The following is a 25,505-nucleotide window of genomic DNA, read 5'->3' as shown; positions in this document are numbered from 1 at the left end:
GTCATACAGTGAAACCTTGAGTGACAGGCCTGAGCTGGTGCTTTACGGTTGTACAAGGGCATGGCAGAGTAAGATCTATACTTATGTATCTCCCTAAATGAATCCATGCAGCCGCTGCTGCACACTAAGGTGGCCCTGGTCTGGAAGGTTCCAAGGACAGTCTGTGTGTCACTGTCACACAAGCTCCCATTTTAGGCCGGAAGATGGAGCTCGCGACACCATGCTAGGGTGGGTACCCTCCAGGGCCATCCTAAGTCTAAACAAAAGCCACGAGGTTCCAAAGCAACTCCTACTGCTACCCCGCCCAAAGCAAGCACTCACTCCACTGTTTTAAATATGATGTGGTTCTTGCTCATAAAACACAAGCCATGTTCTTTATTACCTAAAAGTTAATTTGATTATGTTTCATGGGAATCCTCATACTGGAGTCCTAGTCTTGGCCGGTCATATTGTAATACGTGGGCATTTGGGGGAAATGGTGCTCTGGATTTGGGAACAGGGGGTAAAGAAACCCAGACCCAGTCTTGTGGCAGAAATTCCTAGTTGTTCCCCAATATGCATTCTCCCCTTTTAATTTATTAACAAATCCTCTCCCCACTTCACTTTTAAGCTGGACACAGGTTCTACCTAGAATAAGTCTTATCTGTCCAACTTCTGGCCAATGGAATGCAAGCAGGGGTGTGTGCGGCATCTGTGAAATGTCCTTAAAACAAGCGGTTGTGCCCTTCTTTCATTTTATCTTTCCTGCTGGGCAGGGTACAGACATGATAGCTGGAGCTGCGGCATTCGTCTTGGGCCGTGAGGTAAGCTTTAGAATGCTGGCCACACACAAGAGGAGCAAAAAAAGAAGATATCTGGGACCTGAAACCTTGGATCATTAACCTCCAGATTTTTGCAGAAGAGAAAAATGAAATTTCTATGTCAATGAAATCATGAAGAAAAGCCACTTCACTGGCAATTCTTATTCTTCCCAGAGAAATGACGGCGTGGCCAACAGACTCCTTGGCAATAGTTCTGATACCTGGGCTTCATCTTTCTTCCATCTCAAAGGCAGTGGTGAGATACTCCTTTGGAACAATCCCAATGAGGCTGTTCAGTTCTCCTACCCACCAGCCATACATGTTATACTCCTGAAACAGGAAAAGAGGATGGTTTCAGCTGGAATTTGGTCACGTTTCTGTTCATCTTTTATAGCGATTGCATGGGACACAATGTTGGGTGATTTCTTTGTCGACACTATCAGTCTGACTTGTACTGGCACCATGGACCCTTCTTGGGTCCATGATGGGATTATTATCCCATCAGGGATTATCCTCTGATGGGATTATTAAATTAAAAAAAATCATCTAGAGAAAGAAAGCAAACCCTTCATTTTGTTATCTTCCTGTTAACAATGTAAACCTCGTATAGGAAATGCCATTGCATTGTAAAGAGCATGTCTTTTACGAAGCAGAGTGGATTGGCTTCTTCTGAGAAAGTCGGGCACGTCCAAAATGCCAGAGCACTAAAGATATTCAGGGAATCAGGTCACAGTTCAAGTCAATAATATTTACCACGCATCTTCCATGTGCAAAGTGCTGTTTGAGTTCCCATGAGGTATGTAATGATGGATCAGAGCGTTGCTTGCTCCCCAGGAGTTTATAGCATATAGAGTAATGGGCTTTGGAGTCAGACAGACTGGGATCTAATCCCCACTTGGTCATTTTGTAGCCATGTGACCTTACGTTCTCCTAGCTTACGCTTCCTTTTCTGTAAGAGCAGGGATAATATCTCTCCCCTCTTGTTGTGGGAGTATAATCGTCTGATACATAGTAGGTGCTCTAAACATTAGATTCTTCTCCAGGAAGAGGTGGGAGGTTGATAGTACCTCAGTAATGACAGGCAGGACATAAGGGCTCCAGAGAGGGGCAAATAAGAGAGGGGATGAAAGGGTTTAAGAGAAGGGGCAGTCACAGGGCTGGGAGTGGAGCATCTTGAATACAGAAGAGCTTTTCCAAAAGCACAGTGGGTGTTAAACATTATGGGAGTACTTCTGAAAGCACCAGAAAATATTTTCTTTCTTTTGATGGAAGTAAAATTTAGGAATCTATAGGCAATATTTTGTATTCTGGTTCAGCTGGCTTTGGGGTACCATGAAGCTACCTGTCTGCTTTTTGCACCCTTGGCTGTTGAATTCTAGGAAAAGAAACGAAAAGAAAGAAAGAACCAGGTTGGTGACACAATAAAATTCCAGGATAACTGGGCATCTTTCTGTTTCTTTTTTGATAGAGTATCTCCCCACCTCCACCTCTGCCTCCCCCCTCCTTTTCAGCGGATGACCTTTTTTCCACCTTCAAAAAGGAAAGAGAACCTGTCAGATGTGTCAACTTTCAGCCACCAAAGAGGAACTAACCTGTACTGACAACCATCCCTCTTTACCATTGAAGTGGAGGACGTATCCCTCCTCTGGTTTAAAGACTCTCTCCCCACGTGTGCTTGGGTTTAAGACTATCCCTCGCTACGTGCCGTTGTAACTCTTCCACTTCCTTTATTTCTCAGAGATGAGATTCTGTGGAGTCCGACCTCGGCCTCTATTGTAAATGGCTCCTTCCATCAGCACAAAATGTGTTCAAGTTTCTTTTGTCGTTGAAAACACTTATTTTTTAATATTTTTAAAAGCTGAGTTTTCTTTATCTTTTTTTTTTTTAAACATTTATTTATTTTTGAGACAGAGAGAGACAGAGCATGGACGGGGGAGGGTCAGAGAGAGAGAGGGAGACACAGAATCGGAAGCAGGCTCCAGGCTCTGAGCCATCAGCCCAGAGCCCGACGCGGGGCTCGAACTCACGGACCGTGAGATCGCGACCTGAGCCGAAGTCGGCCGCTCAACCGACTGAGCCACCCAGGCGCCCCGTTTTCTTTATCTTTTTAAAAAATATTCATTTATTTATTTTTGAGAGAGAGAAAGAGAGAGTGAGAGCAAGAGAGGCAGAAGGAGGGGCGGAGAGAGAGGGAGACAGAGAATTCCAAGCAAGCTCCACGCTGTCAGCACAGACAGCATGGGGCCCGAACTCACAAACCATGAGATCATGACCCAAGCCGAAATCAAGAGTCAGAGGCCCAATCGACTGAGCCGCCCAGGCCCCCCTGAAAACACTTATTAAATAGTTCCCACCACATGTCCATTTCCCATTTCTTTTTTTCTTTTTTTTTAAACATTTATTTATTTTTGAGATAGAGACGCAGAGTGTGAGCAGGGGAGGGGGAAGAAATAGAGTGGGGGAAACACAGAATCCGAAGCAGGCTCCAGGTTCTGAGTTGTCAGCACAGAGCCCCACACGGGGCTCAAACCCACAGACTGCGAGATCGTGACCTGAGCCGAAGTCGGACGCCTAACCGACTGAGCCACCCAGGTGCCCCATCAACTTCCCATTTCTACTAGCCTATGCCAACTGCTAATTCACAGTCAAACTTACTGAAAGGGTTTACTTCCCTTTCTACCCCAAGTTCTTGCTTTCTATTCCATCTCCAAGCCACTCTTCTCAGGCTTCTGCTTCTATCACTCCACTTACACATTTTGTCCGTGGTCGCCTACAACCTCCTTAATTGCTCAGACTGGATGGTACTTCTCAGTCCTTAACTTACTTGATCTTTCAGCAGTCCTGGCACCATGGACCCTTCTTGAGGCATTTTCTTCTCTTAGTTTCTATGATAATTACACTCTCCTGGCTTCCCTCTTACCTCTGGTTGCTTCTTCTCGTTCTCCTTTGCAAGCTCATCTTTCTCTACCCCTCCTTTTCATATGGTTGTTTCCAGCGTTCTGTCCTGGCCCTCTCCTGACTTAACTGCACTTTCCCTGAGCAACCTTATAGATGTCCATGCTTTAGCTGCCACGTAAATGACTCACAACAATAGCTCCAGCCCAGATCTAAGTGTTGGATCCTAATACCCAACTGCATATCTATTAAGCTGCTCAAACTCAACATATCCTAAACGTAACCTCTCATCCTGCTTCTGTCTCCATTCCCACCCCCAAACTATCTTTACTTCCTGTGTCCTCTATCTCAGTGAGTGGTAGCACCATGCACTCAGTTAATTAAGCCAGAAAACCAAGAGTCATTTCCAATTTCACCTCCCTCTTCCAGTCAGCCCTTGAGTTCTGCAGATTCTTTTCAAAGCGTTACTGGAATCCATGCACTTCTCTCCATTCCCGTTGCCGATACTAGTCATGTCACTGTCATCTTTCATGAGGACTACCGAAACACCCCCCCACACTGGTTTCTGTATCTCCGTTCTTGCCCCTCCAATCTTGTCTTCATTCTGCAGCCAGACTCATTTTAATGCACATTGATAATATCGGTGCTCTGTTGAAGCCTTTAAGTGGCTTCCCAATGCCTTTTGTCAACGTCTTGACAAGGTGGACGAGGCCGTGCGTGACCTGGTCCCATCGACTGCTCAGCATTGCCGTGCACCCCCTAAATCCAGTGGACCCTTAGTAAAACAGACTTTGTCTCACTATTCCCATGGGCCACAGGCTCTCTTATCTTGGAGCCTGTCCTCTGTCTGTTTAGCCTCTCCTGCCCTCCTCCCTGTCATGGGGCTCCCTCCTAAGCAGCCTTCAGATCTCAGTTCCTGGGTTGCTCTAGACTCTCTAGAAGCCTCTCTTTGAAACTCTCTGTGTGGGGGCCCCAGCTCTGTGGTCCACAGTACTGTGCCCTGTGCTTCCCCGGAAATGAGTTCATCACCCTGCCTTGTATCAGTCTGCCTTTGTCTCAGAGCCAGTCACTAGCTGGAAAGTTCTGTGAGAGCTGGGACCTTGTTGGTTTTGTTTGCTGTTGCACTCCCAGCACTCAGCATGGTACCCGGCACAGAATGGGGCCAAAAAATACTTGTTCAATGAGGTTATGAAGAAATGAGGGGAGCATTGGGACTTATTCTTTCAGTTGAGCAGATTTAGTTACAACTAACTCCAACATATTCCCCTGGTGATTAGACTGGTTGTGGCAGGAAGAGAGCAACTGCCTTTGGAGACACTTTCCCCAAATGGCTCCCTAAATACCACGAGGAGAGTCTCAAATGCCATAACAAGTGAGACTGAGTTGATCCTAAGAAGAACAGGGAATTAGCTTTTGAAAACCAGTCTTTTTTAAAAAAATTTTTTCTAATGTTTATTTTTGAGAGAAAGAGAGACACATACACACAGAGACAGAGAGAGACAGAATATGAGTGGGGGAGGGGCAGAGAGCAAGGGAGACACAGCATCTGAAGCAGGCTCTGAGCTGTCAGCACAGAGCCTGATGCAGGGCTTGAACTCACAAACCATGAGATCATGACCTGAGCATAAGTTGGACGCTCAACCGACTGAGCCACCCGGGCGCCCCTGAAAGCCAGTTTTAAATAAATGAATGTGTCTACCACCCAGCACGCCGTCTCCCCACGCCTTCTCATTCCCTTCGTCCCCCAGGCCAGCTTCTCCCTACTGTCCGCGCTGCCTTGTGGGAAATTCCCCAGAGCTCCTTAGCCTCTGCCTGTCAGGACAATTTAAGCTCCTCTCCCTACAAGTTATGTTACTGTCCATTTTCCAACACTAAAGTTAGGGCAGTTTCCGCCCGATGTTTTCTTGTGGTGTTGCCTTTTGTTTAGCGTGTTGCTGGAACACCATTTCCAATAAAGCCTTGCTGTGAAGGGGAACACATCTTCTGTCTTCCTCTCTCACTGTTACTCACAAAAACCCTAGCTTTACTCTTCCGCCTCCTCACAGGCAGAGGGTGGGCACAATGTTGTTTGACAGTCTTCTGCTCGAAGTCAACTTTCTGAAACATGTGTGAAGCGTGGTCTTCCACCTGCCGCACGGCGTCGTCTTCATCACCTGAGGGGCTCAGATCGGGCATTCCCTTCCTAGGGACGGGCCAAGACACCTGACTCTGACTCCTGCTTCCTCGCATCCGCCTTTGGCCATAATGCCAGGAGCAGGGACTAAGCCTCGGGAAGGCGCTCTCTGCCAGCTCGAAGAGGGTGCAAACAGGGAGCAGATGAGCCTCAGCAGGACACCTGCTAAGGCCAGGCTCCCAGTCGGCGGGCTCTCGCTCGAGGGGAGCACTGACCCTGCCGACCGCCGATGTAGTAGCCTTACCACAGCGGTGAGACCCGCAATGAGTGAAATCAACTCTTTGCCCTTCAAAACAAAAGAGCAGGCAGAGCGTAAGGAGGATGGCGCCATCTCAGAGACCATAAGCATCCTGCTGTGGGAGCCTAGGAGCTTAATCAAAGCACCTACAGGTCTCGGGATCTGACTGGCTTTTCCAGATTTCATCCCTTGCTTGGAGATGCAAAAAGGGCTGCAGGGCCTGAGATGTTTAAAGCATGAATGGAAAATTTCTAGCCTTCTCTTCCGCTACCACCCCCCATGCATTGCCCCAGCCCAGTCTGAACACCACGAGGTATTTTAAAATAATTTCTACTTTGATGAATTGCTGGGGAGTCCACAATTGCTCATAATCAAAGGGAGAAAAATGCAGATGAGATCCGGCCGAGAACTATCACCACCAAACGTTCATTTCACTGCACAGTGCCAAAAAGAATTAAAACAACATTAAACTCACAGCAATCATGTTTAAGCCCTCGTTTCCAAGTGCCAAATTGCACCACTCTGGATCATACAGATGTTCGTTAATTATGCTAATTTTTATTAAACTATTAAAATGGAGAGAGTACTGGCTCAGCCAGGCAGACCCCGGCTCTGAATGAACTCTGCTCTTGTCTAGAGGTGCTAATTTACTGCATTTTTATGAAGTTGCTGATCCTTGGATTTTAGTTTTGAGATGGGAGAGAGAACTGAATTCTTGGGATCAACGTTTTCAATGAAGTTTGACTTCTTGTGCCCAGATGTTTTGAAAAACCAGAAAAAGTGCTGAGATGCTCCCGGGAGACCTAAAATCCTCAACGCGGAAGTGTTTCTACCTCCAAGGTGGGGATATGTGGCCATGATGTTAAGGAATCAGAACTGTACAGGCTCCTCAGTCCTTAACTCTATATACATCATGTATGGTAGAGCTAAGAGGTTAATTACACAAAATTGTTAACTGAAGATGCTTTAGATAAGAATATAAAAAGCTGTTTTTTTTTTTTAAAAAGGAAACAAACCCTTAACATAGGCACTTGCTTGTCGTCACAAAGTCTTTTTAGAAGCTTTTCACTCAAAAATAGTACGACGTGTGGTTTGTTCTCATCGTTATTATCTTGAGGCTTGATTAAATATCCGTTTCCCTCAACACCAACCCTGTCCCACCTCCTTGAACTCCCCAAATGAAGGGATCTTAAAAGTAAGGGTTGGTTATTTGGACTCCCTTATCTGGCTGGACAAGCTATTGGCCTAGATGAGCAGAACATTGAGTGAACTTGAAATAGACACAGCGCTCACCATCAGCAACAATCAGAAGTGTTTATGGGGGATTGCACACTGCCATAAAAGGATTTATGCTGCTAATCTCCATCAACAAGGAAAAAAAACCCAACCCTACCAAACCTGCCATAAAAAGAACAGCAAATTCTATAAACAAAAAGCAGTATGGCCACCAACCACGGGCACGTTGCACAGCTTGACTCTGCCTCCAGTGGTTTCCTATTGCTGTTTATGGTTTCAAGACTATCATGGACCTCCTCAGCGCTCCTCCTGTCACAGGGCCCTGAGTCCCTGTGTGGTGCTGCAAATACCCTGTCAGTAGGTGTCAGGGGATATCAGGGGGAAAACCAGCAGGCGCCTATCATAAGCCTTAAAAGAGATTAAATACCCCTACTCCATGATTGCTACATTTTAATTTCTCTCCTCCCTGCTGGTTCCTATTTGTATAAACTCTTCCATGGCTCCCCTGGAGTAGCACAGACATGACCTGGAATGACCATCCTGTCTTGGGATAAGAATTCAATTTCTAGGCTCAGTGAATCCTAGGCTGTTCCAACAAAAGGAAAGCACCACCCTCTAGGGCACAGATTCTTAAAATGGAGTCTGCGAACCCCTGGCCTGTCCACGGATGGACACGAAGGGATCTTTGAGTTCCTTGAAATTGGTGTAAAATTGTGTGTGCACGTGTACATGTGTCTTGTCCCTGGGGTGAGGTCCAGAACCTCTGTCAGATGCTCTAAGGGTTTGTGAACCCTCTACAGTTTATGAACCAGTGCTCTTGGGGGAAAATATAATGATCTCTCTGGCCTGGATCCACACTTTGGCCCAGTGTGGCCCTCTCCATCCACCCTCTCCCCAGCCTCCGCGTTTAAAAACACAGCAAAAGGAAATCAGGAATCCTTGTTCCTGCCATGCTGGCTTTCTAGGCTTCAGCCTTCCAGCTGCAGAAGAGTCTGTTCCTTCTTCTAAGGCTGACCAGGCTTGCTCATTCCTGCTAAGACACCGTCTTTCTCTCTCTTTTTTCTTTTATTATTGACATTTACTTGATGTACAATGTTATATTACTTTCAGGTGTACCACTAAGGCCCCATCCCTTTAACTGTGACTTAAAAGTTGTGCTGTCTTCTCATGGCTCTTGTTCAAAGCCCCATGATGGCTTTGGGAACAAGCTGCTTGATGCTGTCTACCCTGAGAATGCTCCTAACAGAGATGTTCTCTGCTCACCCTGAGTTGGGCTTCGATAAGCCTCCATGGAACAAGATTCCCGGAAAATGTCTCACATTTTGTTCTTTTAACCATCAAAGTTCACTGTATCAGCGCTTGTAAGTAAGAGGATTCCTCTTCAAGAGAACAATCAGTCAGCTCCTGACATGAGAGATCGATAGGTACCTGATATATGTATGGGAAGGGCCAATGAATCACAGAATTATTGGTTTATGATTGCTTATTTCTTTTATCAGTGGTTCTGCATCTGACATCATCATAAGTAAAGATGGGAAATTCGAATTCCTAAGCAGAGTAGATCGTAATATCCCATGGTCAGCCAAAAACATCGTATTTTTACTCTTGGGTTGGCCCTCAATTTCTCTACTCCTTAAATCCAGCTTTGGAAATTTAATGCTTTCTGAGGATGTCATAAATTATTAAATAAATTGAGGGCTCTAACTCAGCGCCCTTCCAACTGCTGAGGAGAGCAAGGCGGGGGACAGGGATCGTTCACCAAAGACAAGCAGGTGCCTGCTTTGCAGCGTAAGAGACATTTTGCAGAAGGAAAAAGGAAGTGGTCAGTCAGATGGACGGTGGATTCGTGATGTTGGAAGCTGTCAGAGGACTGACTGGAGCGCTCAGCGCTCCGCTGAAACCTTGGGTAGCTTGGCTGCCTCCCTGGGCTGTTTCAAACCATGGTTTAAGTTCTTGGCAGTCACTTTCTCTTTTTTCCATTATTCAGGGTTTTGGTCTATAAATCAGAATAAGAATGAATTGTTAAATTTGTCTCATTTGAACCAGTTTTATTTATTATTACATTTCAGGGAACTTGCTAACCTGGAGGTTGATGGGCCTGGACTGAGGAGGAGGGAAAGGTATGTGACAGTGTGAGAAAGGGGGCCCCGAAAGGCTGGGTGGTCAGCAACAGCAGGTGGGGGGGGGGGCGCATGGTGACAACTATACAGCTAAGAGTTGGTGTTCTGCGGAGGACTGTGTCAGCTAGATGGAGGGTCCGAGAGCCCTGGAAGGCAAAGGGGGAAATTCAGCCTCAAGTCTGGAGCTCATGTCCTAAAACTGGGTGTGAGTGGATAATGATCACGTCGAGGCCAGGCTGGTATGCAGGACCCGCGCACAGACCGGACATTGTTGGTGATGACAATGTGTGCAAAACACAGACTGTGCACGGCAGAAAAATCGTAAGCCGTGAAGGAAAGAGGGAAGGCGGGAAGAGAAATGAGAGGAAGACACACACGACTTGAACTTTGCCTAAAAGAGAGAGGAAGGATAAAGGGAAGGTAAACACTCCGCAGATGGGAGCAAACAAGGCGCCAAGTGCAGAATTCAGGAACAATAGAGACGGCAGCATTTCGGCGCTGATAGAATTGTGATACCATGTGAGACCGGCGTATTAATATGTATTCCATAAACTGTGCGGCTCGCAGCTCTGCACCGCTCTGTTTTGCTCTGACCGCAGTACCAGCCTCAGGCACCACAACACAATTTGGAAACAATGTGACGGAAATGTTTAATCTGCTCGGCCCATCTGTGCTGCGTATTTCTCCAGATCTCCCTGAGAGAGGCGCCTTGAATCTCCACATTGCCTTTAATATTCTCCTAAATCACCTCCCCACTGCACTTCAAGGGCCATTGCTACAATATCACAGGTTCATCTAAAGTGCAATGGGGGGGGGGGGCAGGGGGAGAGGCGCAGGCCAGGATATTTTTTATTTAAAAATAATTTCCAGAGATCGTCTTTTCTGCTTCCTTAAAAAAAAAAAAAAAAAAAAAAAAAAGAAGAAGAAACGTTATTCTACGATTGCCGTAAGGTTATTGAGGTTGTTTGGTACAAAACAGGGTAGGATAGAGTGGAATCATTCTCCAAAGAATTATTTTTATTAATCTCGATTCCCTCAATTGGACTTGGAAGGGGGGCGAGCAGATGCTTGTTTTCTCTTATCTCTTTTTCTCGCACCTTGCGAGGGTGATGTGCTCATTTGGGGCTGGTGCCTTCTCTGCTTTATGCTTAACTCTGCCCTGCTCCACACAAAGCCATCTTGTTCAGGATAGGTATGCTCTCGGTCCCTGGTCAACTAAATGCCCTCACCAGAAAGGGACGCTGTCTGTGTTATTAATTTCAGCTTAAAACCTTAGGTTTTCTCTCTTAAGGTACAGATGTTGAGCATCAGATTTCTGCCTTTCCCCCACTTGATTCTGCCAGATTCAGTGACTTGGGGCGAGGGTGTAGGAAGCTGGGGTAGGTTTCGGAGAAAGAGGGGATGATAAGTCACCATGTTCCAGACCTTAGACAAATGAAAGAGAGTTGCACATCACCAAGAAAATTAGGATTCCTTTTGCTTTGTGAATTAAAGAAATGAATAATTTAATCCTCAAGATTGTTCCGGCGAGGGAAAGGCAACGTCCCAGTTGCGGAGCCCTACAGCCTGTCGGTGTGTTACATCATCTGCACACATAGGCGTTTCCATGACAACCGCTTATAGCTTCATTTCCTGGATCCCTCTAGGGGGTGTCACAGCCAGATCCACCTGCTTTTCACCCTACCCTCGGTGGGGTCATGGTAAGGTCGCCAGAATAAATGAACGCGGGTACTAATGATCTGTTTACTGCTGTTTATGCTCTGTGTGTGTCAGGGGCACGCACATTTAGAGAGCTCATTATGGTTGCAATTAGAATGCACCATCGCTAGATATTTAACTCCTTTTTCTTTTAAATTAGCATTTTAATAACATTCTTTGAGCAGAGAAACAAAATGACCATTTTTCACGGACAAACTTCTAGCTGTAGGTGCAACTTTAATGGCAAAGTTGTGAAGGGGAAAGAAGGGAGGGGAAAAAAAAAGGCCATTTTTACTACTTTCACCCTCCTCCTTACCAAAAGGATATTTTTATTTGCTTTCTAACACACTCAATTTCCTAAATTTGTTTTGAATCCAATTATTTTGGGTGGTTGAAAGTACCGCACTCTTGTTGGACGGAAATTAGCAGCGATTGAAATTAACTTTCTATGTGACCTGTGAAAGGGGCTAAAATAATTACAAGTGTGTATAAGAAACACTCTCTCCAAAAGACCTTTGCTGTAGGATCAGGCTGTGATCCGAGGATACCATTATTGGAATATCTTTACACAGCAATTGCAAGGGCTATTTTCTTTAAAAAGGTGATTGCAATGATTATTTCTGTTTTAAAATTCTTAGTATTGTCTTATAGCGGATAAATGATGACAAAAACTTGTCATTAGACGGAGGATAAATAAGCAGCAGAAAGAATGAAAATAACAGCACGGCATCATTTGCCCTTTAAAAATGGTGAGGTCTTGAAGCACCAAAAAGCAAGAGAGAGAGAGAACAGGAAAGATACAACGCAGAGACCTTGCCCGGCTCAGAATGTTCCATAAGGCACTGTGTTTTAGGAATCGGCCAGCACCTTTGCTAGGTGTTTACGGATGCTCTGTTTGTGGAAAGTACAGTGAAAAATAACAATTTGAATGTTTCGATTATCTTTCCCAGTCCGTTCCATTTTCGTTATTTATTTCCTATAAATCGGGACCTTGCTGAACATAATTCTACAGACAAGGAGGTGGATGGGACAGCCAATGTGAACGAGGAGATAGATGGTGGGTGCGTGTAAGATAGATGCTATGCGTTTATGAAAAGGAGCAGTATGTCTGCATGTGAACATTCACAAAGTAGAGCAAGCAAGCGTGTAAACTATAATGGGTATTTATAGGTGGGAAAAAAGGTGCAAGGAAGATTGTATGGGAACAAGCATACCGCGTCTGAAAAGGGGGTTGCTTTTTTCCTACCCTCTTGGAATCCACGTCCAAGTTCTGCTAAGATGTCCCATGCTTGCTGCGGCTCCAGTGAAAACTCAAGCCTTTCCATGACAACAGACGGGGGGCTCTCACAGACAGAAGACTCAGGAGGTCAATAGTTGAAACGCAAGAGTTAGAAAGCGAGATCTTTATCGACATCAAAACAATCCCACTAAAAAACCCCAGACCGATAGGAGGAAAATATTTAAAGACACAGCAGGAAAAAAAAAAAGAGCCTTTATAAAAATGCAGGTTTAAAAACGTTTATGCTGTTGTATCAGCCTAGTTGCACCTTAGAATCTGCCATTTCATAAATAAAATACGGATGGCATAGACTATAATTTGGTGATAGCTACCCCAGGACATATCTAGATGCACTTCTGTTATTTTAATTAAATACTGCATTATGGTTTGTGACAACTACATAGCTACAGCGTAAATGAATTCGGAATTAAAGTGTTACTTAGGCATCCAGTAATTTTTGTTTCATTCCTCAGTTTTACAAAGCAAATAGCTATAAAATCAAGATGTTTGTTCATTTACAGATGGAGCAGGATGGTTGTTGCTGGGGTTTTTTCCCCCCCCCCCTCCTTAATCCTCATGCACAGAAAGAAGACAGAGCTCAGAGTCTGGCTCCCAACACTCATAGCTTATGAGCCACATCACAAAGAAAAACACATCCTCTTGACTATAATGTGAAATGCTGAATATTAATTGCTGGTATTATGCTTATCTTTCTAGCCGGGTTCTGTCTTTTAACAATTATTCTGATGGGCTGCAGTCTTGCACTGCCAGGAGATTTTTCTCCTTTGTTTAACAGTTAAAAACCTATTTGATTTGATTTTATTAAAAAAGAATCTTAAAGTTCACAATGTTCCTTGGAAGTTTTAGTATCTGGAACTCTTCCCAAATACAGAATATTAGTGGGAATAGTGGGAACAGAGAAACTGCCAAAGATTTTTGCTAAAAAAAAATGTATATTTCTGCATCTAAATGAAAAAAAATATTTTTCATTCTGGCAATATTAATGTTTCCTTAATGAAACCGGAGAGGGCATTACAATTTGATATAATCAATTGGTTAGTTTAAATGTCACTTCACTAGCAAAATCATGAGAAAGGTTCAGAGTATTCTCATCTAACAGGCACAGAATTTTCACTCAAAATTAATATGGTAGAGTAAAAGGATTTTTGCTCAAATCTGAGGATTTAATTGTATCTTTAATGTGTCATATGTCAAGAAGAAAGTTTTTAAATAGCAAGTTTTCTGAAACCATTGTCTATTATTTCTCGTTTGAGGATCAATATAATCTTTTTATTAGCCCTTAAATACCATACGTCTGGCAGTGTCTGCTAATTCCAGCTTTTCTCTGTTCTCACCAATTGCCCCAAGCCCCCTCCCCCGCTAACTAATCCTATAAACTGCTTGGAAGTTACTGCCCTGTATGTTTGCAATGAGGTTATAATTGGCTTTTAATATTTTGCTAGTTGGGTGGGAGAGCTGGATCCATACACTACCAAGAAATGCTGGCAGGCAGAGGTTTGGGGAGGCTGAGCTCCTTTTGAGAAAATAATTACACAGAAACAAAGCTTTTGTGACTCCTTTTAAATAGAGCATCTCACCGAAATGTCATCCAGCCTCTTTGGCAGATTAGTGAGGAGTTTATTACTAAATCTCTGTCTAATAAACGTGCAGTTGACTCTGGAGGAGCCGCTTGTTATAATACTGGCAGCGGGAAATGGAGAGAATGTCACAGTTAAAGACACAAATTTTCCCCATAATATATTCGAATGGAAACCTCTGAATCCAATACTACACGGGCATATCTAATAAATTCACAATATTTCAGTCTCAACAGCCTTCACCGGTTAGTTTTAAAGATTTATGTGGTAAAAAATTACTCAGTGATGAATATGGTTTATTCTGTGCAGTATTGGAGGTATAAGGAATTAAACTACCGTCTTTAACAGTGAATTTATTATTACCTCTGTCAAAAGACGAAGCCTTTAACAGCATTTGTTATAAATTCACTGCAAAATAAATGGCTGGAATTTTTTTGCACTGGAGCTGGTAAAGCATCGGGCGATTCTGAGCATTAACCTAACCCTCCCATGGCTTATATGGTTCTAGGTAAACATTTCTGTCTGGGCCTCATAGTTAATTATCTGATTTGGGACTTTCCACCTGACTGAAAGGTGTGTGTGTGTGTGTGTGTGTGTGTGTGTGTGTGTAGAAAGTGAAGGCTCCTGTCCAGGACAACAGTTTTAGAGTAAGGAGAGGAAAGTGGAAAATGCCAATCTTACTCTCTTTAAAAAAACGGGTTTTACAATAAATGGCCAGAGTTTGGAGGATAGGGTTGATATGCAATTGGGGCTCTTGTTAGCAGGTTTATATGCATGCATATGCGCACACACACACACACACACACACACACAGAGGCATCCTCTCCCTTTTGTCCTCTCTTGGAATGGGTGTCCCCTCATTTATAAAAATTACCTGGAAGGAATGAGGCTGCCAGGGTTTGTTCTAGACGATTGGTTCCTGTCTGGGGGAAAGGAATGGCCTCTACTGAATCTGACCGGTGTATGACCGTTGCCTTCCAGCTGACCCCAAATCCCATTCCCATCCTCCTGACTCTATAGACTCCCATTGGGGTTATTAATGAGAGAAAACACCACCATCATCATCATCTTCGTCATCACAGCACAGTGTGGACCTGCTTGTTAACATGAAATGGGGTGGTGGGGACAGGTTCTGCTTCTCTTTCGTATCATCATAAATAAGAAAAGATATTTTCCGATGGTATCCCCCTCACTCGCCCCCTTTGGTTGGGTCAGAGGTGAATAATTGCTCTTTGACAGGCATTGATCAGTTTCATCACACTGTTTGGGCAGCCCGTGCCCCAGGCCTATATTCTCCCCACTTACTACCCCTGCATTACCTCCCAAATAACCCGCCCATCCCCCACTCAGCCAGGCTGAGGGTAATGGTGCCTGAGGAAGTCCTAAATGGACACTAGATGTCACCAAACACCTCCTTTCCCTCAGAGCCCTGAAATTTAAAAACCAAAAAAAAAAAAAAAAAAAAAAAAAAAGAAACCCAACCCTTCATTTAAAGCAATTGAAGGAATTAACTTCTCTGTTTTTATGAGGCTTGTTGTCACATTCAACTAAGCACACTTAGAAGAGCAAGTACGGCTGCATTCAGATAATTTTTACAACATACAAATCTCTTCTGGAGGAGAGCGGGTCAAGGGAGGGGAAAAGGTCTACTCTCTTTAAGTAGTCCTTTGAGGGAGTGGGTGGAGAACACGGGGCTTTAAAAACCCTATTATAACAGACATAACACAGTCCAGGTGTGCCAGGAACAGACCCGCTGCATCCAGATTACAAGCAGCTGGGTTTGGAGCTAGGATCCAGCCTAATTTTAAGTAGCTTCAATCCCTCACTAGATGCTAAATGTCACTCAGGGCGACAAAGTCGGTCTATCCTCATCCTCATAAGGCCCAAAGCCTTTTGACAGCATCACGAGTGTGATGGTAAACTTCACTTTGCCTGTAAGGCTCTCTGTTTCCATGTTAACAGCACTGGCAGAGAACACAACAAAAGTGTGGTGTGTTTGGTCCATGAGAACATCTTCCCACCCCAGCTAAGCCACCATATAAATATAAACCTTCCGTGGTACCCAGCTGGTTGCTCCAAGGCCGATCGCCATGGGGCTAAGTAGTTGGGCAAATCTTTGAGGGGTCTAAGGCCAAGAACTGAGGCACAGCACATAAGCCCCAGAGATGTAGCCTACTGACTCAGTTTACCTTAAATAGAGGATCTCATTTAGGGACCTTGTCTCCTTTCTAGTCAATTGAGAAAGAGATTCTTTTTCTCTCTTTAATTTGCCCTTATCTGCTGGAGCATAGGAGGCTTAATTTTTTTTTTTTTTTTTTTTTTTAGATTTTATTTTTAAGTAATCTCCACACCCAACGTGGGGCTCAAACTCACAACCCTGAGATCAAGAGTCCTTCGCTCCACTGACTGAGCCAGCCAGGAGTCCCCAGGTGGGTTAATCTTTAAATGGGTGTTTACTGAAGTTCTCCCGCACAGCAGAACAAGCACCTTTAGTCCTTAAGAAAAAGGTTTCCCTAGTGAGAGACCTAGGAGCCAGTAAGAGAGTCACTTCTCTGAAAGTTGGGACTTGTGACTCATCTTATCCAAGTAGGGGCTTTGTACCTCCCTTTCTTCCACTTAAAATAAATGCCCATAGCAGTGCTGGTCCACAGAAGGGTCTTAGGGTCTGCAGATAAAAGGAACTAAGCCAGGGCACAGCGTTACTGCACGGAGGGTGATTCAGCACCTGCCCTGTCATGCCTGGTGCCCAGGCTGAATGGATTTTTGGAGTACACCTGTTGTTGAACCCCTGCCAAGTACTGATGGCCACTAACCCCCAAATCACTTTTCCCCGCTGTTGATGTTTGGAATGTCAGACAGGACTGAGCAGCAGCCGGCGTGTATTTCAAACACAGCAGATGGATTTTTATATTAGCTCCTATTTCATGTTCAGGCAGAGCGACCGCCACACTAAAACCGCAGCCTCAATGCTGCCGAGTTTGCTTCTGTGAGATTAATTCTGTGAAATTAATTGGGACAAGATTGAAAAGGAAATTAAAATGCAGCTGAGTGAACAGGCCTTTCAAACACCTTTTTCCTGCTCTATTCAAACTTGAATTCTGCGGTGGTCGCAGGCATCGTGGGAAGTAATTTACGAGAGGCAGGCTCTCCGGAGCCATCGGTTACGTATGAGGAGACCTGCACAAGCGCCACAATCTGGAGCCACTGAAGAGCGCTAAACACCCCGCTGTGGCCTGAGCTGCGTCCCTGCAGCGGGTGGAAACGGAGCTCAGTTCTTGGACCAGAAAAAGCTGTTCGGAATATATCCGGGCCCAGAGAACATCCGCTGGACGCACAGATCGGCTTCGTTATTAAAATCTCCCTTCAATGTATTTTAAGACCCAAATTGGAACTCGGTGGATTAAGCGGGCACGAAACTGCATGGGGCCTAGGAATGGATGGCTGTGTTAGGGGAGGTCAGCAGGGCTGCTGCTGCCTGCGCCCCGTTAGTTACTGTTTCAGAGCTTGGATATGTGGCTCTGGCCTCTCATCCAACGAGAAGTCTGAACAGTCCATCAATTTTGTCAGTGACACAATCTCTCAGACCAGGAAAGGCTACGTGGGTTTCCGTGTAGGCCTCTGCACCAGATGGCTTTCTACTTCCAAGTAAGAAGCCTTTGTGCTTTTGAGTGTCTCTATGAAGAGTTCTCGGTGGGACAGGCTACCTGGTTTTCCTCCCTCACTTCACCAATAATTTACTGCACGCCTAGTATGTACCCCGTATTGACCCCAGCAGTTTACTTTATTGTTAGCGGAAAAGAGATGAATGTAATAACAGTTGCCTTTTCCTAGATGCCAGGTACTTCTTGACACACACTCTCTAGGGCAAGCATCAGAACCCCTATGAACGGACGTTATTCCCATTTTTACAGATGAGAAAGCTGAAGATAAGCAGGATTGAGTGACTTTGCTCAGGGTCACGTAAGAAACTCATCTGTTACTGACCAGCTTCCTTAAGAATAGGACAGGTGATGGGTATTTGGTATCTTTCTTACCCAGCCAGTCATCGTCTCTGGAAATTTTATTTTAAAAAGGACAAATAGCTCTCTTTCTGGGATCATTCTTGCCTAAAGACCCTAACAGTCTCTCCTGGCCCTAGTGTTCTAGGATTCAAGGTTGGGTCATGTTTGGGCAACTACTAACAATAGCAGATGCCCAGGAATAAAGCCCCCACCCCACCCCACTTCCTCATCCAGGGTCCACTGCCTGTTCTTAGCCTGCTCCCACCAAGAAATACCAAGAAAAAGTATTTCTTTTCTTTTTTTAATATATCTTTTTTTTAAGTTTATTTATTTATTTTGAGAGAGAGAGAGAGAGAGAGAGAGCAAGCAGGGGAGGTGCAGAGAGGGAGGGAGAGAGAGGATCCCAAGCCGGCTCTGCGCTGCCGGCTAAGAGCCCCACGCGGGGCTCAAACTCAGGAACTGTGAGAGCATGACCTGAGCCGAGACCAGGAGTTGGATGCTTAACTGACTGAGCCACCCAGGTGCCCCAACATATTTGTTTTATCATGCAAAGAGAGAGGGGAAAGCCAGAGGCATTTACGAGGGCCCAAAACAAAAGAGCTTATAATTGAAATTTTTAAATTCGTTTAATCTGAATACATGATTAAAGCTAAATGCATTTTTGTGTGGGATTTCTTTAGCAGTTTTGCGGGATCTGTCTCATCATGTTTACAACAGGAATGCTTGAGGTGGAAGGAAACTTAGAGGTCACCCAACACAACTGCCTCATTTTACAGGTGAGGAAACTGGTCGAGGCAAGCTGAGCTGCCCCAGTTGTGTCTTGTCTTATGTTTCTTGGGGGAAATAGACTTCTCCAGGTTCCTAAACCAGCAGGCCTTTCTTCCCTTAACAAAGGTTTTTCGGTCAGAGAGAAAAGTAACACGTAGATTTCTGGATACCATTTTTCTGGACTAACCTCGACTTGAGTCAGTTCTTTTCCTCCAGGTGTGAAAGGCAGGTTGCAGAGGATAACTGATTCCAACAAATCAAGCCGGTTGGGGTTAAAGTGGAATGAATTTAGGATTCATATGAGAAAAGAAAATTGCGGAGGTTAAGAGTTATTGAAGGTCTGAATAGACAAACAGCTAATGGTAGAGGGATCTCCTTTCCTATCTGTCTGAATTGTTTCATTTGTGCTTCTTAGAGGCAAGGGAATGGATTGGGTGGCCTTTTAAGGTTCCTTCCTGTCCAAGGACTGTTATTGAGTTAGGTGATATAATAAAGGTAAATCCAATCCGAAATGTTCCCCAAGCCAACGTTAAGTGGAATGAAGCTTTATGAGGGAAACTCCAGTTGAGTTTCTAGCTTCTCATTTCCTCCTCTGACATGCAGGGATTAACAACATGGAGAAGGGAGGCAGCTGGTGTGGCTTTTGGGGGGAGAAATGCGCTACAACAATGGTAAGGGATGAAAATAGACTTACAACCCTCCAAAAGATGGAGAAAGAAACCAGACAGAACCAGAACAGCAACGTATTCTCCCTGAATCAAACTTTGATATATTAGCTTTCCGTGAGGGAGGAGGGGGAGGGGGATTGGTTAAAAAAAAAGCTAGGGGAGGCTCTCCATGTTCTTTGGTATCTCTTAAAAATACAACAGCCGTGGTAACTGCAGACAGCTCTGTACTGCAGGGAAAGTCACCCCACAGCCCCTTCTAAATGGAGGAGAGGGACCCCCAGTGAGAAGCCATTAACAAAGGCAAAAAAGACATGCAAAACAAACAAAATAATCATGACCGAGAGAGAAGGCCAGCAGACAGTCTGGCTCTGTTCTCCCCCCTCCTCCTGCTGCAGGCACCTCAGACAATGTAAACAGTTAATTTGTTCACCTGCAGGCTCTGGGCAAACAGAGGCCTGGTCACACCTGAGTGGATAACTCGATTACCCCTGTAATGCCAGCGTGGTAATGTACACAAATTCTATTACAAGGCAAACCTTGCTTTCGGGCATTTGAAATACCAATCAGGCCAATGTCCACTCCCGTCTTTGCTTCCAATTTATTCTTGGTGTATTGGAGCTGCACCAGAATGGCACCAGGATAGCACTGAATTAGGGCCTGGAAGAAATCACTAGAAGATTGTGATCTCAGTCAGCAGGGCTTGCAGGCTCCCTACTCTTCTGCAAAAGGTTGGGGTCTGAATTTGGTCCTTGTTCTAAGGGGACCGGTTGGAAACACTCAAAGGTACGTTAAGTCAGCCCAGTCTGTTTCCTTAAGGCCCTTATGGTATATTTCAAATTGAGACAAACCCTTGGCCATTGATAGAATAAAGATAAGTGGCAAACGATGAGTTAAAAATACAATGGGTTTTCAATTTGCCTTTACGGAATCCACACACTAATTAAAGAGCAAGGTGTGTCTATTCCAAAAATGTGTTTGATTGACCTCATAAAGAACTTTTTAGGAAGTTATTTCAGGGACAGAACCTATTTCCTTAGCTCACGTATATAGAATATGTATAATCTTTCTTTATAAAGATGATGCTACTGATCCCTCAAACAGTAGCCTGTGAGCTCTGAATTTTCTTCACATTAGTGATGGATCTGCGATAATCTATCCTTTTACTTTTTCCTAATTCTTTTATGATCAACAACACTATCTGTGAGAGGGTTAGTTGGGGCTAGGGGTTAGTTAACTTTATGACTGAGGAAGAGAATAAAGTTAGCTGGCCCTTGTGGGGCTGGATTCACTATCTTGGCCTTATCAACACTTGCTCACACCAGCTGAGCCAACTAGCTCTGAACTCATCATTAGTATACCGCAGTCTTCTTTATCTGTAAATGACATAAAAATGTGGTTTACGGAGCCAGAATGTTTTCAAGAGTATTAACACAGTAATAAATTATGTACATAATGATGACCTTTTAAGCACCATAAGACCCCAAAAAGAATACATTTGATTGGCATAGTTTTAGTGTTAGGTCTACTTTATTGCATTTTTAAGTTTGAAAATTAGTTCCTGAACCTGAATTTTCAATTCAGCTTTTCCCTAACAATTATAAATCAGTGGGAATTGATGAGTGAGGGAGACATATAATACACACGAGAGAAATGTATGACATGGAATGATTCTGTAGTTATGGCGACTACATCATCAAGAATGAAAAAATCGACTTTTGATCCAAGCCCCACACTCTATGTCCTTACCTTGCTCAGAATGTAGATGAGGTCACCCCGTTGGAAGGATAGTTCATCTGGCTGGTCACCATGGCAATCCCATAGGCCCTGGTAATAATTGGTATAGTCCACTGATCAAAGAGAGGAGAAATCAAAGTTAAAAGGACTCTGTCTTTTTCCATAGAGTCCACATTTTTGCTGCAAATGGAAACCAGAGTTCTGATATTGCCCCTAGGAAACCTAAGATTCAGAGGGGTTGGGATGAGATACAGCCAAACACTCAGCATGAGCAAAGGACTGTGGGAAAAGGAGATCATTAAGTAACATTAAATATTTACAGATCACCCTTAGTCAGATGCTATTCAACAATATGACAAATACATTCATTTATTAATAAAAGAAAATCAGGCAGGTAAGTTTTTGCTTGGTTTGTAAATAAGCAGTGCAGAGATTTCCTGCCAGATATTTTTTTGATCCAGGGCCTCTAAACTATCCAGTGCTTCTCTTCAATGTGCATTTCAAGGAATGGGATAAATCTCCGACTTTTGCCCGTTTACTGAGAGGCTGAGTCAGCCCACATGCATCTGTATCACAGTCTCCCATGTGGGTCTCTTCTGTTACACGGGAAACTTCATCCTGGGCGCTTCCCACCCAGGTACTATATGAGGTAATCCCCAATAAATACGGTTACGAAGAGCCCAGGCTTTAAGTGGAACCAAGGGGGTGTCTCATCCATTACAACTAAATTCTGGGTGGGCTGGCCCTTTTCCAGCATCTCATTTGTAGACCCTGAACATGTCTGCCAAGATTTATCTGCAAACCCCCAGGGGGACAGAAACCAAAGTGATCTGCATTAAAAATGAAAGCAACTGAAGACGACACACCAAGCTTTTGAAGCAGCTGGGGAGATTTACTGGGCTTCTCAGCAAGACTAGATGGCAGTGATGCCACAGGACAGCCATTGATTCTTAGCAATGAAGAATCTGTATTGATCTTCTTCTACCCGGAAAGGTTAAACACTAGAGCACAAAGTGGGAGAGGATCTGGGGATTTGAATGGCAGGAGAGCTAATGCCCACCAGACCAGGGATGATGTGGCCGCGCTACCGTTCCTTAGGATGCTATGCGTGAGCGCTGTCAGCAAGACACCCACCAAAAATGAGATTCTTATTGATGGCAGTCGGGAGTCCTGGCTTCTGATGAAAGCCCAAGTGACTTTTGGGCACCCTATTAGCACCAGTTTCTACCTTTCCCTTCATTTGTTTTGACCCTCCCGGGAGGAAGGATAGTGCTGGTCCCTGAGGATGAGGACAGGTGGAGGAAAGCAGGTGGGCGGTGCGGGTGGGCGGAGGCCCTGGCTATGTTTGCTTCTTAAAACGCTCATTCCTCGCTTACCAGCAGTTCAAACAACAAAGGCACAGGAGAACCAAATCCCTGTATGTCTAAGAACTTTAGTAGGAACCTTAAAGTGCGCAAAACTCGAGGAGGGACAGAGCTATGTAATTAAGGCTCGGATATTGCAAACAGAAGTAAAAATGTTAACCATATAGAAATCAGGCATGTTTCCCTTTACAAAGATGATTGTTTATATATGCAGTAGACGACAGAGGGCACAGCTACACTGGAAACCACAGAGTTAAGAACGTGTTTGGAAGAAAAATACACTGCGAGAAAAATGCTAACTATTGGAAAGACAAGGCATGTGTTTTGGGGGATACCAGGGCATGGAATAATAGAGAAATATCAGTTCCTGAAGAATGAAAATAGTTTTCTCAGAGGATATATTAATGTATTTTTTAGTCATAATGGAGTTGATTAATCACCTGAAGATTTGGACAGAATTATAAATGAAAAGTATATTGACATCAATATTCTTCATGCATTTATATATTACAGAGAAAATGATTTTATAAGAAAAGGTTTTTATTTTTATTAAAAAATTTTTTTAATCTTTATTTTTGAGAGAGAGAGAGAGACAGAGTGCAAGCCGGGGAGGAACAGAGAGGGAGACACAGAATCTGAAGCAGGTTCCAGGCTCTGAGCTGTCAGCACAGAGCCCAATGCGGGGCTTGAACTCACAGACTGCGAGATCATGACGTGAGCTGAAGTCAGACGATTAAACCGACTGAGCCACCCAGGCACTGTCCCCGACCCCAATTTTTTTAAACTTTATTCATTTTTGAGAGACAGAGAGAGCCAGAGTGCGAGTGAGGGAGGGGCAGAGAGAAGGAGACACAGAATCGGAAGCAGGCTCCAGGCTCTGAGCTATCAGCACAGAGCCCTACTTGGGGCTAGAACCCACAAACCGTGAGTTCATGACCTGAGCCAAAGTTGGATGCTTAACCGACTGAGCCACCCAGCTGCCCCTATAAAAATAGATTTTTAAAACGCAACTTGACATTTCTGAATGGTAAGAAGGCTAACAAAGTTGTCTTGGCTTTTTCTGGCCTAGCAGATGGTCACTGTGGGGTACTGTTCCCCATGTGCCTGGATATGGGATAACTCTTAACATTATGAGTACTTTTTGGGTATATATGTAAACATCGATATTGGACACATAAGACACCAGGGAAGAATACCTGGAAAAAGATCTATTCTAAAAGCACATGGAAAGCAAGAAGCTAGGAGGAAAACAAAAGCCTTCCAAGAACAAATATAGAAAATGCCCCTGGTTCTTCAGAAGCTAAAGGCTAAAAGAAGATAGAGCTCAGGGATCCAGCAGATAGTTTACCCAGCCCAAGAATCAGAATTGGCAGAACTAGCACCATAAAAGCAGAGCTTTGAAAAATAAGCAGAATGAAGAGCTAGATATGGGGAGTTGCTCCCCAAACAGAGGTATTCTGGTACTGGGAAATCAGTGAGGAGGAACGCCTTAGCTGGACGAGACTGGGCCGTGTGCGTGCAGACATCCCGTTTGACGTATGTGTGACTCACCTTTATGTGAATGTGTGCACACGACCTCACTACATTCCTTCCTTGGCATTCAACAGACACATACAGTGCACTTACAAAGTGCCGGGGACGGTGCTCGATGCTGGGAATTCCGCACTGGCCACACACAGAGTCCCTGCTCTTAGGCTGCCGTCCAGGTGGGGAGGCACCGGGACACAAAGAGTCGCACAGATATTTACTTATTTATGATTGTGATAGGCCTTCCAAGGCAAAGCTGAGGGTGCTGTGTATAATAGGGAAGCTAACCTCATGGAAGGCTTCCCAGAAGCTTTGGTTGTGTTATAAAAACCTGACCAAGAGTGGGTAGAGGTAAGGCGGAGGAGGGCTTCATTCCTGCTGCTTTGCCTCAGGAAGGCCTGGGAGGCCTGGAAGTTTGCAGGGCCAGTCCAGCTTCTCCCTAAACTTGCTCAGGTCATTCTATAAACGAGGGAATGCATGAGGAGGCTTTGATGTCTTTAGATCAGTGAGGAATTGGGAGCCTGAGAGGGAGGATTTCCTCTGTGGGCTGGACCGAGGCTCCTTGAGGGTTACATTACTCTAGCAGCAGTCTGAGATCAGAAATGGTGCAGCATTCTGACCATTTAATTAATTCAAAGCATCCTCATGCTCATTTTGGGGACATTATTCCATCTAATTATTTTTTTTTTTCCAGTCTGTCCATTTGGAATGAAAAACAAAAGAATAAAGCTTAATGCCAGCATTTCTCAACGTCTCTCCAAAAAAACGTAACTCTGCACTAAATAAAGCCTGGTAATTCAAAAGCAAAGCACTAATATATTCAGCATAAAACAGACAGAGGACCTAGAGCAATAATGACACCACTAATAACTAAAACAGTTATAACAATTAACAACAATTACAATGATAGAGAAGCTAATGGGTATGATCACTGCATTTAAATTGCTAGCAGAGCTGAGAAGGACTTTTTCTAGAGAAAAAAAGGGGGGGGGCAGCATCTTATTTTCTTTACCCCACCTAAGAGAAGCTAAGCTCCCAGCAAACAAAATGTCATAGGAAGAATAGTGACGGTCTAAGTTTACAAACATATTGTGTTTTTCTCTCTTCTCTAGGTGTTTGTTGCAAAGCATTTGTCATTCCACACCAAGTTCTTTATAACCAGTAATAGTCATTTCTCCTGTAACTGAAGCCAGGTTGGTACTACTGTTGACAGACTCAGAATTTGAAAATAAACCTCTATGATGTGGAGAGTTCTAAGGTAAAAGGACCAGGATACCTTTCTGCCTCTCTTCCTCCTTAGGAAGGGCAGAACTTGACTGTGTTCCTTCCAGAGTTCAAATGTCACCTTGGGCTTTTGTTTGGGAGACACTGGGTAGCTACAGAATTCAAACTGTGAACAAGGAAAA

The 25,505-nt window shown here is 44.3% G+C and overlaps 1 protein-coding gene and 1 long non-coding RNA gene across 2 annotated transcripts in view; one reads left to right on the top strand and one right to left on the bottom strand.

Annotated features, from left to right (window-relative positions):
- The window catches only part of SKAP1 (src kinase associated phosphoprotein 1), a 276,418-nt gene that overhangs the window by 1,644 nt on the left and 249,269 nt on the right, over window positions 1-25,505 (bottom strand). Inside the window, exons 11-12 of the mRNA XM_042965683.1 lie at window positions 21,221-21,321; window positions 1,022-1,130 (exon numbers count right to left, since the gene is read on the bottom strand). Of these exons, the coding sequence (XP_042821617.1) occupies window positions 1,029-1,130; window positions 21,221-21,321 (203 nt within the window). The 3' untranslated portion in view covers window positions 1,022-1,028. The remainder of the gene's footprint in view (window positions 1-1,021; window positions 1,131-21,220; window positions 21,322-25,505) is intronic.
- On the top strand, window positions 16,400-25,193 carry LOC122233469. The gene is made up of 3 exons (XR_006211001.1): window positions 16,400-17,997; window positions 18,719-18,814; window positions 24,794-25,193. It is a non-coding gene; the product is annotated as an uncharacterized LOC122233469 (long non-coding RNA).

This window comes from Panthera tigris, chromosome E1 (genome assembly GCF_018350195.1).
Source record: "Panthera tigris isolate Pti1 chromosome E1, P.tigris_Pti1_mat1.1, whole genome shotgun sequence".
Taxonomy (NCBI): Eukaryota; Metazoa; Chordata; class Mammalia; order Carnivora; family Felidae; genus Panthera; species Panthera tigris.
This window is presented reverse-complemented; position numbering and strand designations above follow the sequence as displayed.